Source organism: Rattus rattus, chromosome 6 (assembly GCF_011064425.1).
Source record: "Rattus rattus isolate New Zealand chromosome 6, Rrattus_CSIRO_v1, whole genome shotgun sequence".
NCBI lineage: Eukaryota > Metazoa > Chordata > Mammalia > Rodentia > Muridae > Rattus > Rattus rattus.
This window is the reverse complement of record NC_046159.1, coordinates 16,384,534-16,404,008: the sequence shown is the minus strand read 5'-3', so window position 1 is coordinate 16,404,008 and position 19,475 is coordinate 16,384,534. Positions and strand designations below refer to the sequence as shown.

General features: G+C 36.7%; 1 protein-coding gene across 2 annotated transcripts; it reads left to right on the top strand.

Moving 5' to 3' along the window:
• Window positions 1-406: 406 nt before the first annotated feature.
• Window positions 407-3,320, top strand: LOC116902723 (gliadoralin-A). 2 transcript variants are annotated; one of them, XM_032905073.1, is made up of 3 exons: window positions 407-483; window positions 1,788-2,098; window positions 3,221-3,320. In XM_032905073.1, exons 1-2 carry the CDS (start codon window positions 420-422, stop codon window positions 2,051-2,053), a joined length of 330 nt encoding a protein of 109 aa, XP_032760964.1. In that variant the 5' UTR covers window positions 407-419; the 3' UTR covers window positions 2,054-2,098; window positions 3,221-3,320. The 2 variants fall into 2 exon arrangements, with proteins under 2 accessions (XP_032760964.1, XP_032760965.1); XM_032905074.1 differs by having other exon boundaries at window positions 420-483; window positions 1,788-2,063.
• The last annotated feature ends 16,155 nt before the right edge of the window (window positions 3,321-19,475 follow it).

Genomic DNA, 19,475 nt, shown 5'->3' with positions numbered 1-19,475 from the left:
GTGATTATGCTAACCCCAAATATAAACTCTTTTCATTTTTGACTAAAGGATTAATAGTAAAAAACATGAACACATGTGAACCCAAATTTGCCACTCAGGTCTATGCAGTGGCTGACCATGTCTGGCCCCAACTCACTAAATAGAATGAAATTTGATTTGTAAAGGAATAGTAAAGTTTTAATATCTAGATTGATTGCATGATATTGTTCTCTTGATATCAGCCAATGTTGCACTATCTACAACATCCTGTTGAGATGCAATGCCAGAGGAGAATCAGGGACACAAGGCATCCTGTTTGATCAGGAACAAGGTCACCCAGCCAGGCTTCAAAGGTACCATTGTTCCACTACTCCTTATAAATCCAGTTGCATTGTTTTTCTGAACGCACATTTGGAAACATCACTAGAGCTTCCTCCAAGATGCTGGTGATCTTACTCATGGTGGTCATGCTAGCCCTGAGCTCAGCTCAGGACCCAAATCGAGGTATGTAAATATGTGTGTGAGGACTGTGATTCTGCATGTGGCAGAGGTGATCACACAAACAGAAGGTAGGCAAGAGACATAAGATGACAAAAATAGAAATAAATATAGGACAGAAGAGACCTTAGGTCAGGTAAAGATCAAATGAATCAGTCGTTAGTCCATCTCAAGAACCTGCAGGCCATTAACATATAACTGAAAGTAACGTTTCAAAGGGAGCAATGAAAAATTTTGATTTGGTTTTATAAACACAACTCTCTGGGCTGAGATAGTTCTATAGGAGTATGGGGAAATTTTGTGACTCAGCTATGAAATGACAGTGGAGACATTAGGTGCGACATTCCTTGTTATGTATGAAGTAGATGTAGGGAAAAATGAAGAGGAGAGACAAAATATGAGGACCATTTCTTGGAAAAGGTAAAATCATTACATTTAACTTCTGAAATCTTGGTGTCTTCTTTTCTGTGGAGACATTCGATATACGTTCTTATTTCCAAAAGTGCCAATTCTCATAACACATGGCTAGCCACAATGGTCCATACCATCCATATTTAGATGTAAATTCTGGATAGCATGGTGGTGATCTGGAGCATTCAAAATTGAGTGGCATATTAGAAGGAATGACAGTGTGATGAAGTATTTGAAATAAGAGTTATTAGCACAGAGGCAGAAGGAACACCCATTCAGAGCCTGCCCTATATGTAGCCCATACATATACAGCCAACAAACTAGATAAGATGGATAAAGCAAAGAAGTGCAGGCCGACAGGAACTGGATGTAGATCTCTCCTGAGAGACACAGCCAGAATACAGCAAATAAATAGGCGAATGCCAGCAGCAAACCACTGAACTGAGAACGGGACCCAAGTTGAAGGAATCTTAGAAAGGACTGGAAGAGCTTGAATGGGCTCGAGACCCTATGTGAACAGCAATGCCAACCCACCAGAGCTTCCAGGGACTAAGCCACCCAAAGACTGTATATACATGGACTGACCCTGGGTTCCAACCTCATAGGTAGCAATGAATAGCATAGTAAGATCACCAGTGGAAGGGGAAGCCCTTGGTTCTGCCAGGACTGAACACCTAGTGAATGTGATTATTGTGGGAAGGGTGGTAATGGGGGGAGGATGGGGAGCGGAATACCCATATAGAAGGGGAGGAGGAGGAGTTAGGGGGATGTTGGTCCAGAAACCGGGAAGGGGAATAACAATCGAAATGTAAATTAAAAAAATACTCAAGTTAATAAAGATTTAAAAAAAAGTTATTAGCATCTAATCACTCATACCTATTTACTTTATACCCGCACAGATTTTGTGGTTTCCAGTCAGGACGTCAGAGAAAGACAACCTTCTTCCCAACAAGGCACTGTTGGGGGTCAAAGCCAGGAATCCCAATTAAGAGATCAGCAGCAGCAACAAAGTCCTCAGCAGTCACAGGAGCAGCAACCACAACCGCAGTTGCAGCAGGCAAAGCAGCCACAGAGGCCAGTCAAAGGACAGCCACTACCACAGCAGCAACAGCAACAAAATCAGCGGCCACGGCCTAGATACCAGCAACCAAGAAGAGCTGTGTGATCTTCTCAAGGCCAGTTTTATCCGTAAGCAATAATGCAATGTCAGGTGTGAGGTTCTTGTTCGTTTGTTTTCTTGTTTCTATAAAATCTGAGAGTCAGCAGCTGCTTATCTTACATCTCTACCTCATCATTCTATGCATAGTATGGCCTCACAGCAGAAATAAGTTGATAAAACTTAGATAGGTTTTTGTGTGTCCTTGATATGCCTGTATGTGTGACATGTTGGAGTATAGACCTGGGGCATATGTGTTCTAGGATTTGAGTTTGGAGGTTAGAGGACAACATCAGTTGCTTGTCCCTGTATTCCGTGTTACTTACCCACTGAGTCATTTTCCAAGACCCCATATCTAGAGTATGTCATCCTAGAAACATGCAAGTCTCTCTCCCTCTCTCTCTCCCTCCCTCCCTCTCTCTCTCTCTCTCTCTATATATATATATATATATATATATATATACACATACATATATATATGTACATATATATACATATACATATATAATATAATGTGTGCTTGCATGTGCACGTACATGCACATGTACAATAGTCTAAATGTAAATATTAAAGCATACTATACCTTCTAGTTTTTCCCAACAGCTACTACCATTAATTAATTTGGAAAAACTTTTAAAATATTTGATTTTAAACAAATAAAATCATTTTTTCATTAATAATAGATTTATATTGAGATTTGTTGTTATAGATGTATGGAATAATGTAATTCTTGAGAAATTTACATGCAATTTTAAAGAGGTATGTATATGCCTTTGTGTCGTTTACTCTTGTTTTCAATTTGTTTTGATTCGTTTTGGTTTTACTTTTTAAGGCTTTAAGATTGTATGTGGTGTGGCACTGATATCCTGTCTAATGACATGGCCTGACATTCAGTTTCTTACTACTAACGAATATATTTCACAAACCAGCTCTGTAAATGCATCCTAGGATACTTTCATTCACAATTATAATACTTTCTGCCTAAAGCGACTACTCGTTCTTTATCTTATATGTAATGAACAAAGCTAAAGTAAGCAGAAATTAATCAGAACACAAAGATAGGAAACAATAGAGAAAGAGGATGAGATTGGTTGTCACCTAAGTCATTCACCAGCAAAAAAATTAGAAACTTCTTTGTTATATTTCCCTATAATCTTTCTTCTCTGTTTCTTTCAGAAAGTAAATGGGAAGATAATGAGCTAAGAAGACAAAGTTCTTAGAAGATTATGAGTTATATCTTTGTCTTTACCCTACCAATAAAATGTTGAGCATGCAACTTCTGACTGCTGCCTCTCTCTCTTGAGGTAGAGGTGAATCTGGAATCTGAGGGCCTTGGACAAAGTATAAGGATTCACAGTATTTCATAGATACTTCAAGCTTCCTATCCATGCTACATGTTAACAGGTCAGCTGTTACATAATAAAAAAGATAAACAAAATAATTAAGAAAAGGTATTTTTTTTATAAATTTTTAACTGATTTGTTTAAGACAAATAAAAAATTCAGAATAAGGGTTGGGGATTTGGCTCCGTGGTAGAGTGCTTGCCTAGCAAGCACAAGGCCCTGGGTTCAGTTTCCAGCTCCAGAAAAAAAAATTCAGAATAAACAAGAGAAAATTTTAGAGGTAGAGATTTTTTTAAGATTTTCAAAATAATTTATCACATTTCCTCAAGATGTTCATGAGTTTGATGAGCAGGATTTAATGTTCCACTATAGTCCTATCTCTGTTCTTTATCTTTGCAAAATTGTCGCCATTATATGACAATCACTTCTAATATCCAAGAATTTCATGAGAAACATGTTAACAGCAAACGTTTGAAGAAATATTTTCTTTATTACTTTGTAACAAGCCAAGGTAACTGTAAAGAAATGTCCTGCTTGTTCTTTGTATAACTATTACCTGCAGTTAGTAATTCAAAAAGTACCCAAAGAAATAGAATTTGGCATATAGATATGTTTCATTTTGTTGCATTTAAAAGATTGAAGTACGTGCACCATTCCATAGATATATATTCAGAATTTCAATAGGCAAATGCTTTAAGTTCTGAGAAGGTTGTTTCTGTAATTATACACTTATTAGAAGTTATCACTATTATGGGGATACCTGTACAAGTTAAGAAACTAAAAATGCTCCGGTATAGGTCTTTAATAAAATGAAAAATATTATAATGTAAAGCATGTAACACACAACCCTAAGGACAAAATCGTAGAGAAAGATGCAATAACACATCAAAAGATATAGAAAATATATGCTTAGAAAACAGAAAAGGGTAATAAATACCCACAGAAGCAGATTACACAGTGCTTTATTAACTTTAATTTTCAAATGCTAACGAGAAAGAAACAGTAGCTGTGGAGTCACTGAATAGTGGAAAAACTGCAGAATAAAAACAACCTGTATATATTTTTCTATTCTTTTATCACATATTTTCTTTATTTACATTTCAATTATCACCCCTTTCCAGGTTTCCACTCCAAAAACCCCCTATCCACTCCCTCCTCTCCCTGCTTCTATGAAAGTGCTCTTCGCCCATCCACTCACCCACCCACCCACCCACTTACTCCATCCCACCTCCCCGTCCTGTCATTACCCTACACTGGGAAATAATCAAAAGTACTTTCTTTTTCTCTTTATCATTTTTATTGGATTTTTATTTACATTTCAAATTTTATCCCCTTTCCCCATTTCCTGTCCATAAACATCCCTCCTTCCCCTTCTTCTGTAAGGGTGTTCCACCCACCAATCCACCCACTCCTTTCTGCTTACCCTCCCTGACATTCCCCTACATGGTGTTCATAGGTGGGGGGATTGAGGGTGGGAGTGGGGTTCCAGCCTTCACAGGACCAAGGGACTCTCCTCCCATTGATGCCCAACAAGGCCATCCTCTGCTGGATGCAGCTGGAGCCATGTGTTTCTCCATGTGTACTCTTTGGCTGGTGGTATAGTGCCTGGGAGGTTCTGGGAGGACTGTTTGGTTGATATTATTGTTTGTTCTATGGGGTTGTAAACCCTTTCAGCTCCTCAGTCCTTTCTTTCCTCCATTGGTTCTCCATTGGGGACCCCATGTTCAGTCCAATGGCTAGTTGCAAGCATCCACCTCTGTATTTATCAGTTTCTGGCAAAGGCTCTAAGGAAACATCTATATCAGGCTCCTGCCAGCATGCATTTCATGGCATATGCAATAATTTCTTGGTTTGGTGACTGTATATGGGATGGATCCCCAAGTGGGACAGTCTCTGGATGGCCTTTCCTTCAGTCTCTGCTCCACAGTTTGTCTCTGTATTTCCTCCTGTGAGTATTTTGTTCCCCCTTCTAAGACATCTGACAGAGGGCTAATATCCAATATATATAAAGAATTCAAGATGTTAGACTCCAGAGAATCAAATGACTTTATTTAAAAATGGGGTACAGAGCTAAATAAATAATTCTTAACTGAAGAATAATGAATGGCCAAGAAGCACCTAAAGAAATTTGCACAATGGAGTATTACTCAGCTACTAAAACCAACTTCATGAAATTCATAGGTAAATGGATGGAACTATAAAATATTCTGAGTAAGGTAACCCAGTTAAAAATGATCCCACATGTATGCACTTACTGATAAGTGGATATTAGCCCAAAAACTTGGAATACCCAAGATACAGTTCACAGATCACATGAAACTCAAGAAGAATGAAGACCAAAGTGTGGAAACTTCATCCTGTTTATTTTAATTGTATGGTGACCTCAGGGTTGAAACATGGATACATGTTATATTGGAAAAGAGATTTTGTCTTTGTTTTCACAGGAGAAGAAAATCTGTGGATACCAACAAAACTTAGAAAGATTAGATTGAGACAGAAATGATCTGAATAAGGAGAGTCAATAATACATCAGACAGCTTTGCCAGTTTAAACTTACTTATATGTAGTAGAGAATAGCCTTGTCGGGGCACCAGTGGAAGGGGAAGCACTTGGTCCTGCCAAGGTTGAACTTCCAGTGTAAGGGAATGTCTGGGGAGGCAGTAAGGGGGCGTGGTTGGGTGGGACACCCTTATGGGGGAGGGGGAGGGTATAGGAAACCGGGAAAGAGAATAACATTTGAAATGTAAACAAAGAAGTATATGCAATAAAAAAAGAGTAGTATATGCCTTTCATTTGATCAGAGATGCAAAATTAAAAACAGACAATAATAATATTTTGAATGATAACTTAACAAAGGCATACTTGACTTAATGGCATGAAATGAACAATGAGTATTTTTAAACAATATGTCTTAATTGCATGTTAGATTGTTAGATATATTGCCATGAGGTCAAGATATATACACCTTGGACATCAATTTTTACATTTTCTTCTTAAATAAAAGGAAGTTTTTGGTTTTGTATTAAAAAACAGTAAAGAGGTTTAAAGTGATGTAAGTAAATTCAAAGGTTTACTAGAGTTCAAACTTTTTTCTTAATCTCTAAGACTTAGAAAGATTTAGAGCTGTGATAAATATTTGAGCAAGGTGCTAATAGCTCATTCCATTATTTCCAGCAGAGCAGCATATATAAAGAGATCTCTATAAGTTAGTTTTGTTTTTTTTTTAATTCTCGAGTTACATTGAAAAGGTGGTATTGGTGTATGTCTTTAACATAACCACCCAGGGCCGGAACTCAGATATAGTTCTTAATTGGTATGTTTGCACATAGAGGAAATCACAAACCATATTTACAGATTATTATAAAAACTCTCTACAGAGTCACTAAAAAAGCAGTCAATTTCTGATGGGAACAGGAACAAAGAACAGCCTTTGTAAGTTAGCTCATCTCTGACCAATGTTGAACCAGATGATGCCCTAATTATGGATATTATATTTATTGATGAATTAGCAACTGGGGACTCTTTATAAAGGAAAAAATTGTCCACCAACATTTGCCTACTGGCTTCAATTACAAATGCTTTCCATATGTAGCAGAAGATGGCATTATCCAGCATCAATAGGAGGAAAAGCCCTCAGTCCTGTGAAGGCTCATTTCCCCAATGTAATGCCAGGGAATAGAGGTTGGAGTGGGTGGGTGGGTGTGGGAGCATCCTCCTAGAAGCATGGGGAGGTTGGAGATGGTATGGGAGATGGGGGTGGAAGGGATAACATTTGAAATGTAAATATATAAAATATACAAAAATACAGTTTAAAAATGCTTTCCAATTATGAGGAATAAATATCCTTTCTTTGAGATATGAACTTGAACATTTAAGTAGACATGGAATAACTTATACTAAGCCATTATCTACCACACTATAGTCTTAAGGGTGCTTCTTAGAAAGAAGGATTAGATCTATTCAAAGGCAGCATCCTTCACAGGCTTAGCTATGGAAGGAAAGATATTACAGTAGAACTGGTACCTATCCGAATTACTAAGTGACCAGGATGTAATAGCAAAGGATTTTGTGCTTTCCTGCACTGAGGAAATAGCTCACTTGACTATTATTCCCATCTCTAAACTGCTCATTCCTCTCCCCAAAAATGGCACCTATTGAACTGTGAGGACCAATAGAATAGTTAGTTACTTTTCATGCATGGTTAACTGATGGTTCATCAAGCACAAATGAAACAAATACTAATAGAAATTGCAGCCTATAGACCAGGAGATGGAATTGCCAATATCGAGAAAGGAACCACAAAATCATTGTATTACTATTGGGTGTAAGCTGCCTTGTGCGGCCTCAATGGGAGAAGGTGTCCCTAGCCCTTCAGAAACTTAATACACAAGGGTGCAGGGGAAACTCAGGGGACTACCCACACTCTAAGCGGAGAAGGGTAGGATGGAAAGAGGGATTTTGTGAGGGGGAACCAGGATAAGGGGAAACAACTGTGATGTAAAATCAATCAATAAATAAACAAACAAATGGATAAATAAATAAACGAAAAATATGAAAAAAACTGACAAAGACAAACAACTAGAAAAAAAAAAAGGAAAATATCCTCGGCAATTCAAGGTGTATAAGCAATGGTATACGTATTTGGTCTTCGAAATAAAATGTCATTGGCTGGCAGGTAAATGGAAAAAAAAATATCTGGTCATGCTTGCATGATAGGAAATGGCAAAACAAAGCAAAACTTAGCAAAGACATCCAATTTTATGTGGCTCATACATGCAAGACAGACAAAATGCCTGAAATAATGTAGGGGTCGACGGATTAGCATTGTGTCTAATTAAGACTAGAATATTAAAATTTGCTAGAGAACAAAGTCACAATGAATTAGGAATAATGATAGATAATAACTTTTAAAAAATCTTGAACGCTTACTATTAACACTGTGAAATAAGGGGGAATGGAGAATCTAATTAAACCAGGAAATTCTATGAGAAAAACGGACTATAAGAAAACCATAGTCAGGTACTTCAGACTTTTAATCCCAGCTCTTGGAGGCACAGGCCTTTAATCCAAACACTTGAGAGGCAGATGTAAGCACATAAGAATTACAGTCAGTAAACATGATTGTTGGGGGGAGGGCGGTAATGGGGGGAGGATGGGGAGGGGAACACCCATATAAAAGGGGAGGGAGAGGAGTTAGGGGGATGTTGGCCTGGAAACTGGGAAAGGGGCTAACAATTGAAATGTAAATAAGAAAAAATCCCCAGAAGTAGGGAATTTTTGGGCAGGGTGTTGTTGTTCCTGTAATTGTTTTTGTTCTTTCCAGGAATAAAAAAACAAGGATCCAACTAAAGAATCTGGAGACTGCTGGATGAGTGAACCATTTGAAAAAAATGGAAGGATCATCAAAAGAAAATACTGTAAGGAAAAAAAGTAAATTGCCCATAGGTGTCCCCTACCTCCATCTTGTCTCTGCTGCCCTCTACAGACATAAGAAGCTAATTGTCTTTATGTGGTTGCAATTCAATTAAAAATTAAAGCTGGCTTTGGGGTTTGAATGTGGCTCTCTCCTTCTCTAAATCCTCATATGTTTGTTTAAAAAAAATCCAAAATCCCTGTCTTATATCAGAAGATCCACCTTGTATAAAGCAGAGGCAAACAAACAAACAAACAAAATAACCAGAGTACTATATTGTCACTAATTTCAAAAACTTTTTTGTTTTCATTTGACTCTTTAAACTCTTCTTAAGGTATAAATATTATCCCCAAATCTGTAAAATTATCATGTATACATGAACTTTGTTTCATAACACTAGTAGTCATACAGAGTGCTAAGAAATTCTAGAAATATGCTTCATCTAGCTTCCTGTACATGTTTTCAGGTTTGAGTCTGAAGTATGTAAATAAAAATAAAATTTATGTGCTTTGGATATACTTAACACATTTTGATTCTCAAATTTTCTGAGACCTGCTGCCTATCGTGTTTAAAGTGGTAAGTTTCCTCCCGTTCCTGAGTAACCTTGAGGTCTGCATGAATATGATGGAGTCCGGCAAGTATGAATCCACCTGGATTATTGGAATAATAACCACTGGCTAACACCGTCCCACGTCTCTTCTGCCATCAGGTTCTGGACAAATAGTAGGTTGTGGGGTGACTCAGTGTTCCATCTAGCCAAGTTTGTCGCTATGCTGACAAGCACCTCCCAAAGATCACCTTGGACTACAAAGTGCTCTGGACATTCATATTGCTGATTTCACAGAAGAATGACATGAACATTTTACAGAACTTAGTACTCAAACATATTTAATCCAAAGACTTTCAAATGCAACCAAGGTGGACATTGTGGAAAGCTTGGCAGAAATAGCCAGTGAACAGTTTTATTGTGTTAGAGCTAAAATCTTTGCTTTTTATTTAGACAAAAAGGGGGAATGTTGCAGGATATTCAATCACACTGTGAGCCCCAAGATTGTGTTCTTTTCAAAAGCTAAATCTTAACTGTGTGCCAATTACATCCTCTGATGTGTACACTCATTGTACTTATTCCTTATCTAATTTCCTATCCATTTCTGAATCTGTAAAAAGCAATGGGAAAGGGTACATCATAACAAGAATAAAAGCCTTGGGCATTGCTTCAATCTTAAACTCTGACTCAGACATAATTTATACTTGCCTTAGTCATCTCTCCTGTAAAGGGTGAGAATGGTGGTGATTTTGCCTCTTAAAAAGTTCATTTTAAAGATTCAATGGTGATTAGGTTAAACATAATAATGATCCTTTATTATAAGCACAGTTCTCCAGAGAAAGATTACAGAATACAGATATGTTTAGGTGAGTACAGAATATCTATTTAGAAAGTTTCAAAGATTAATCAAACTGTGTAATATTATGTCACAATATGACAGCTAGAACTAATATGTAAATGATGTTTTCATTTTGATTTAATTTTTATTCTAATTAACTAATTAATTAATTAAATATGTCATAAAATGTCCAACTGGTGAGTTGCTTTGTGTCTGCATGGCCCCAAAATTGTTTGCTTTTTTATTTTAATAAAGCAGGGAATAAATTTCCATCTGAAATTAATCTACCCACATCAGAAAGTCCTACCATTTTATTATATAAGTCTTTCTATTATCAGTGTTAGTCCCAGAATGTTTATGCACACATATGTATCAAGCACTGAGTCCAATTAGCTTTATTCATATATAATTGTTTCTGGGGATGAAAACTTAGCAATGGAAACTGTCAAAGGTCTTGTTCCAGAAGAAAACTGATGTTTTTTCCATCATTAGCTATGGATCGGTTTGAATTGTTCAGCTAAGTGAGAGGCCTGGGGAGCCTTCACTCAGCAATGTTGGCTGATGTGTTCCTTTGTAAGTCTCATGTAGATTTTCCATCATATTCAGAAGACACTATTGCAGAAAACTTCTAAAAACTTCAGATATTATACTCTTCCTGCCCCTCTTATGTGATATTCCCAGAACCATAGGTGTAGGGGTTATGCTTCTGGTGTACTTCTTGTTGAAGAACACTCCAAAGTCACTTATCTGCATTTTCATTACTGGGATTGTAATGTAAGAAACTTCATTAGAGCAAAGGCATGCTTCTTTAGTGAGACTGAGACCTATGGAGTTACAGAATGTATACAAGGCAGTTTTATACTATATCAATTCACCCTTTATGATTTATGTTTTTTTCAGCCACCAGTTCTTGGCTATATTTATATCACTGAGCACAAACTCCCTCATGGGCTTCTTCCCCTTAAGATGGTCATATGTCGAATCAGAAAGCTCTAGAAATACCCCAAAATATGAGAGCTTTGATTGCACCATTGTGTGCATCCTGGAGGGCTGGTTGTGGTCATAACTTACAGGATTTAATCCTGAGTAGGACAGTTGATAACTTTTGAAACCTCACATCTTGCATTATAACCTTCTATAAGAGGTCTACCCATCAGGAAAAAGACTTCTTTATCACTAACAGCTTGACTGCCCAAATCCTAGAAACAAAGCGTGTTCTCTCTTCAGCAAGTGGGGATTCCCTGAAGAATATCTAAAACAAATTAATTTTAAGAAATTAAAAGCACAAAGAAGAAAAAAAAACAATCCCTGCCTTGATTTGTATGTCTCTCAATGGAGCTTAGTTGGATATAACTCAAAGTTGGAGAAGCCAAACAGATATTTCAGTCTGTTAAGTGGCAATGTCAAAATCACCAAGGTGTTACTTATTATATGTTTCATCTGTGTTGTACTTGTTTCATCAGGCAAGCTCACATGGCCATGTACTCACAATCCACACTATGCCATGGCTAATTCCTTCTTCTTCCTCTCTTATCGTGGTCCCTACATGAAACTCCAATCTGGAGTTACATTTCATTATTGTCATGGCAGGAAGCATTGCAGCATGCATGGAGAGGTAGCTGACAGTTCTACATCCATATTTGAAGGCATCAGGAATAGGCAGAGCCACTAGTCCTGTATTAAGAACTGGAAATGGAAAGTATATCCTCTATTACAAACCTATCCTACAAGAAGACCACATCCCTTAATCCCTCTCAAGTACTACAACTCACTAATGACTAATCATTCAAATATTTGAGCCTATAGAGACCATTCCTATTTAAACTACCAAAGAACTATTAGATTTTTGAGTGCACTAAAGAAAAGGTCTGTGCTACAGTGACTATTTTTATAAGTATCAGCACACATTTCATAAAATAAAACTAACAAGATAGGTACAAGATAGGTATTGTATTGGATATATCATAACTAAAAGTAAGAAGAGTTTAGAAAAAACTACATATGAAAAAAATAAATTATCTTTCAAGGACGGGAAACTGTGACATACTTGTTTTGTGAAGAAAAACTAAGTGGGTTTTTTTTTGTTAAATAAAATTAATAATGTTTCCACAATTTGGAATATTAAAATAAAAGAACCTAAATAAACATAAGGAAACCAGATATATTTATAAAGGAAGATTAGGGCTCTGGTTTGCAGTCTCAAGTTCTGTGCTGGTCAATCACAAGGAGATAATTCTAGTGATGAAATGCCCTCTTACTTTTTATTAACAACTTATTGGCTATCACATAGTTTGTTTCATTCATTTCTAAATCACCTCCACAATCACCCTGCCTGGTCTTTATGGAAATTTTTATTTAAACCATATAGTGATGATATCAAACATTGCATCTTGATGATTGGAACTAACATTTGAGATGCTAGATAAGAGAATGTCCAGACATTGTCTCCATGGACAAGGAAAGCAAATGGAAAAGATTTTCAAACTAATTATTTGTTTATCTTACTCAGAAGTAGCCCTGCATCCATTCTATCTTCTCTTCTGCATTCTCTGAAGCTAGGTATCTGTTATATAGCAATCATTTAATTACAATCTCTTCACTACTAGACTTGCTGCTGTAAGCCTTGCTAAGTTTGATCCTTCACAACACAAAGAGATGAATCTAGAAATCAAGTTCTACCTTGCCATCCTTCCTTTCAAACATTTGTTCACCTTTTAATTGCATGTGACAGAATCTAGGTTTAGTATGGTATGAGGATATAAATTCCCTATCTTGATAATGATTCTACAATGCTGCCTTTTTACTGATCCTCTTACTTCACTGTAAAATCCAGGAGTACCATGTGATCTATTACCTGTAAACAGATTCAATAAATTTCAATGACCATGTTTTTTACCTTCACTGAAGCACAAAAAAAGCAAAGTGCAAGGAAAGCTGCTGTGAACAGAACCATCAACATCTTGGAGGAAACTCTGGAGTTTTTCCTTGTCTATGCTGCATAGAGTGGGTAGCTACCTTTATAAGACAGAGCAGGAGAATAGTGCCTTTGATCTCCATACTGAGTGACCTCACCTAGAACAAAGCAGGATACAGTTGATCCTGGACTATATTTTGAGAGTTCTGCCAGGTAGCATGCCATGAGGCATTGGCCGGGTGATTTGGGCAGTTGATGAAGCGTAAACCATCTGTCAATCCTGATATTAGATGTTGCTATTCTGTGAATTTAATTATATTTGGAAGGCAGTTGATATATTTGCTTATGCTTGTACTAACTGATATTTTGGCAAAGTGAAGATCCTTCAAATCTTTAGCTTTCATTTTCAACCATACACCATAACCATACTGTGCATTTGGGTATGATGATCGATTAAGGTACTTATGATTATAGAAGTCATTTTTGTGGGGTAAGATGCAAACTTGCAACCTCAACCTATCCAGAACCAAAAAGACTCCCCAAACTTCCTAAATTTTATTTTGTAATGGTGAATGCTTTGTGCTTTCGATTTCTAAAAAAAAAAAAAAATCTAATCATGTGTGTGTGTGTGTGTGTGTGTGTGTGTACGAGTGTGTGTGTGTAGAGTGTGTGAGAGAGGGAGAGAGAGAGGGAGGGAGAGAGAGAGAGAGAGAGAGAGCATACATGTGGGCATATTACTTAAGATGCAAAGAGGAAAACTTGGCTGTTGGTCCTTAGATACATCCTTTCATTTTTTACTTGGGAATTGGTATCTCATTGGCCTAAAACTGCCATGCTAATGAGGTATTTGGCTGACAGGTCTCCAGAGATTGAGTTATCCCCCTCTCCTATCTCACCATTATGCTATTTTACCAGTGTGTCCTGTTACCTGACTTTTTCCTTGGGTTTAGAGGGATCACATGCTGAGTTCTGATGTTTTTGAAGATTCCGAAGGATCATAACTAGGTTTCCCATTATCAGAAGGCAAGCACTATAATCACTGAGAGACATTCAGTTCTAAAATATTCTATCCCTGTTAGAAGTCTGTTGCAATCCATAGATTTAAAACTGCCACTGCATGGGCAGATTACTGGGATATAAGTCAACTACATGCTGACTTAACCTTCAGATAAGATAGAAGGAGCACAGGGAGAGCCATGCTCACCTGTGAGTGTATATGGAAACAACAACTCGGGGAAAAATCATCCTTGCCTTAGGTGAGTACTACTAAATAACACCTGCTTGTGCCCTTTGCCTGACCTTCTTTTATTGTCAAAAAAGTGTGAAAGAGATTAACGCATCATAAAGAAAGTTATTCACTTGGACAAAAGTCATGGAAGACCTAGCAGCAAACATTATCATTTATAAAGTTCTCTGTTAAGCCAGGAGTAAGACCATGCCAAGCTACCAAGTAAAGTATGCATGCTGAAGCCTTTAGGCATCCACTTGTCTTAGAATATAGATACAATGACTAGCATGCATCTATTAATATTGGAATTCCACATATTGAAATATGTGAAATACTTACTTCATATTAGTTGAGGATGGTTCCCAAAATATTTTAAAGGCCAACAGGTTTGGAGATTACATGGCCAACAACAAAGTAGGAATTGGAGCAGCCCCCTTCTCCATGGCTTCCAGAGAATGATGTTCTCTGTATCCCTCAGTACTAAATTTCTGTGGGCCAAAATGTTCTCTATTTCTGTTGTGAAATTTGTTGTTTTAGCATATTTGAGAATTTGTAGCACAAGTTTTGGTTTTAAGTCATTTTGTTATATTCTTTACTTATACAAATACATGTCTGACTTATCTCTATCTGCTTCACTCATTCTGATATTAGAGCACAGCACCCAGAAGACCTTGGCTTCTGCCAATGTGGTTTCTGTTTCCTGATGCCAGTGGAGTGAAGATAGTTAACCTTGTGGCGAAGAAGGCAGCATTCTGCATGAGAGCCAAGCAACCAGAGAAATGCTATGTGTCCTACGTTTGTAAATCTCAAGAATCCTGTAACTGTACTGTCTGGGGACTCCTCAAATGCTTTTCTCCTTCCTGTCCTCAGAACCAATATCCAGCAAGTAATTTCCAGTCTGATGGATTCTGACTGAGCTGTGTCTATGCCATCAATTCTCTACCGACTAAGAAATATTAGAAGATGAAATAGAGACATTACTGGTTAGCTGTGTTGGACTGGAGGTATTTCATTAACTGCATCCATAAAAATTCAGAGAGCAAACATGTTGACTTTTACCTGTTTAAGGTCTTGATAAAGTTTCTTCCACGAAGAGAAAAACATGTCCTTTAAGGCTCTTTGTGAGATTCCAGTTTTAAAAGCATAATATTGAATAGGGCCTTAATAATTTCATGTGGTTCCAATTTAGTGAGTTTCCCTGAAAAGAACAGGATAGATGAACTGGCAAAGATATTCAAGAGTCACGTGGCCTACTGGCACCTGGAAGTTTTGTGAAAGTGGAGATAGCTGTCTCTAACTAGGGATAGCTACACTAAAAACATGCAATGTGGCAGTATTACTACAATGTAACCCCATTCTCTGACAGCATACTTCAGTCCAAACCAACTAAGTCACTTGGGAGAATGTTGCTCTATTGTCTCATCACCATCATGAGGCAATGCCTCAAAGAATCCAGAAGGGAAATACAAAATATCTTTAGAGAAACAAATTTGAATCCTCACACATTTGAAAATTATTTGCCCATGTTAGAACAGTGTGGTTAAAATTCTCCCATCTGAAATAATGACTTCTGGGCTTTTATAGAACCAGTCAGCTAGGAATCAAACCAGTGGTAAGCAGGCCTTCTATGACTGAGACAGCTTTCTATGAATCCAACTCCTCTTGCTTCCATTAGATTAATGGAATGAAAAAAAATAGTCCTGGCTTCCAGGGTCTTCAGGGCTGAAAGCAAATCATACTCCACACCACCACCCACACAGACCATCACATGTTGGAGGCAACCACACACAACCTTGCCCTCCTCAACCTGATCACAGCAACCAGACTCATCCTCTTCCTCCTCATCCTGACCATGGCCACCAGACTCAGCCTTGTAATTCTCACCCTGATCATGGCAGCCCCACACATCCTTGTCCTCTTTGACCAGGTTAAGATAACCAGACTCAGCCTCAACCTCCTCATCCAGGTCAAAGCAAAGCAACGAGACTAAGCCTCATCTTCCTTACCCTGACCATGGCCACCAGAATAAGCCTCATCCTTGTTACCCTAACCGTGGCAACCAGACACAGCCTTGTCCTCCTTAAACAGGTTGAGGGAAACAGATTCATCCTCCTCATCCTCCTCAACCAGGTCATCCTCCTCACCCTGATCAGCAACATATACCACAGCAAGATGGAAGGAATTAGATAGGATTTCACCGTCCTCCTCCTCCTCCTTACTATTTACACAGCCCACCACAAGAAAAAGTAATCAGATATAACTTCATCAATTTCATGCTAAGTGACCCAATGAAAACAATAGCCTTGATTCCAATAAAGGCAAAGGAAAAAGGCATAAGGTCAATTACTTCACTAGTCATAATTCAGTGTCTGCTAGAGATATGATTTATTCACTAAGCAAAGACCTTAGTTCCTACAATTTCCTCATTTACAGAGCCCTAAAGTAAACTGAGAACATGATACCTATAGGGTAATGGAAACACAATTCAAATATTTTAGTCCAATATTTTCTTTGCTTTTTAAAAATTCTCCTACACAATATTTATTTTCCTGAAATGTTATTTCAATGTTGTCTATTTTTTCCAGTGAGAATTTGTTTGGTATCTATCTATCTATCTATCTATCTATCTATCTATCTATCTATCTATCTATCTATCTATCTATCTATCTATCCCAGCATTGGTTTGGGACTCTCTTTCTATACTGAGGTTTCTGCTTCCTTTGCTTCCTTTCTTAACTTCACTGATTTTCCATCTCATGCCTTCATCTCAATAACCTTAACTCTGTTTAACACAAAAGTGCTCAGGTTGAATGTCTCTTTTAAGACCTGTCTATGTATCTTGTAGACTTTCAAATGCTTACTTGGTCCATTGACACAACCTTAAACTAAAAGTAAAATAAAATAATATAATATTAAAAAACAATATGTTGCTAAATTTTAAATTTTTGTCTTATTTTTAATTATCTCCATCTCTTACTGAAAATCTCATTTAGAATGACTTTTTGATACTGTCTTGGGAGTGTTCAAACAGTATGTTCTCCCAATGAATTATCTCATAACTTATGTATAAATATTTACTGTTCATTTCAAATAATGATTTCTCAGAAAGCTCTCATGTCAGGTAATTTAGCTTTTAAAATTTCAATCGCATTTTATTCCATTTTTTCTCTCCGCAAATTTCTGATATTTCTGTCCAATTACTTGTTTCTATTTTCCTCACTCTATTGCTTTCTTTTTTATCTTCACTATTTTTTCTAAATGTACAGCATCTATTATACAATGATTCCATAATAGTTTGGTTACTCCCTGTTCATAAATGCTTGTAGGTATTTCAAAGTCTCTGTTAAATTTAACAGAGACCACTCTGTAACATCACTTTTCCTTTCAACATAAACTAAAAGATAACTTAGAATAACTTGTATTTCATCATGGTAAATGCTACAATTGAAAGAACATCTTGTGTTCAGTGACTATTATGAACAAACAAAACATTATTAGGAACAAAAAGTAGGCAGGAGAGAAAAATCTATGAAATGGGGCTCTTTGCTACTATTGTTAGTGAGTGCAGAAGCAGTCAGAAAATGTTTCCTATAGAAATCCATATCTATGATGTCTCTGTGTTTGTTTATTTGTATATAGGAAATGGGAAAATACATATTAGAAGTTATGTTACTGGAGCTGTTCTTGTGGCTATTCATTTGTCATCTCAACACTCACAGACTAAAGATTGTTCTATGCTATACATCAAAAAGCAATAAACAAATTCTCACTATGTAACCCTTGGAACTCTATATGTAAACAAGGATGGTCTCAGAGTTTGGCCCTACCACTACATTTTCCTACCTCCCATATTTTATCTAAATACAAATACATTTCACATAAGCATAATAGATATTGAGGTGTAGTTAATTTGAGTCTTTCTGATAGAATCTAGTATTAAGCTATTTAAAATCAAGTATTTGATTTAATACTTATCTACTTTATTTGGATGTTTATACATTTGGTAATTAAATTATGAATAAAAGCATTAGACCCAGGTATATTACATTTTTGGCCATTTCATAAAATTTACTGAACACATTTTAATCACATTGATCTATACAATTCAATAAATGTGTGACATTATTTATTTTTCCTTCTCACTTGTTTTGGTTTAACCAGGATTGTTTTTAAATATGTGTGCACAAAGGACTGCTGGAATATCATAATTGCTTGACTAACTTGTTTGTTTGTTTGTTTGTTTGTTTTTTCTCTCTTTCTTTCTTTCTCTCTTTCTTTCTTTCTTTCTTTCTTTCTTCCATTCCTTCATTCTTTCTTTTTTTACAGTCTTGAGGATTTGCCTTCCTGTTTCTAATCACAGATGCACAAATATGACCTCTTATAAAATGGATTTTTCTCATATTACCCACACCTTTTATTTATTTAATTTTTCCTAATATTCCGCATTCACTTCTTGAGTTTCTTTGCATTACCGCTCTTTCTGGACTACTGAAAAGATTTCTGGTACTACCTACACTACTTGGGCTCTAAGATGTCTTGTGATATCTAAATCTTTATGACCCAATAATCTTGCACTCTGTGTTCCAACAAAACAAATTTACATGTATAAATCAAATTAAGGTTTCAAATGAAGGCCCTAAGACTATAGTACCACAGGTATAAAATCTTTGCTTACTTGTGAACCCAAATCTAAAAAACACCCTTTCATGTGATTATTTTAGGCACAATACCCTGGCTTTGTTTTATTTAAAGGAAAGTGTTCCACAAGATTTATATTTCTGTGCTCTTGATCCTGTGATGCCATCTTCTACAATCTATATGAAAACCATTTGATTTCCTTTTAAGGAAACAAAATCTCCAGAAATTATGACTTCTTTAAACAATATTACACAGGTTTATGAGATTTTCAAACTTTTTATTCATACTTTTGCTGACAAATCCCATTATAGACAGAGTTAAAATAATTAATGCCCATGCATGCACTGACTGCTGTATCACCTTGAAATTCTGCCATATCTGTTAACCTCATATTTTAATAGTAATCTCCCACAAAATTTCAGATCATGAACACATTGTAAATATGTTTTTGACATGATGTTTAGTCCTATTCCCAGTAGAAGCTCATTTACTTCTGTGAAAACTTATGAG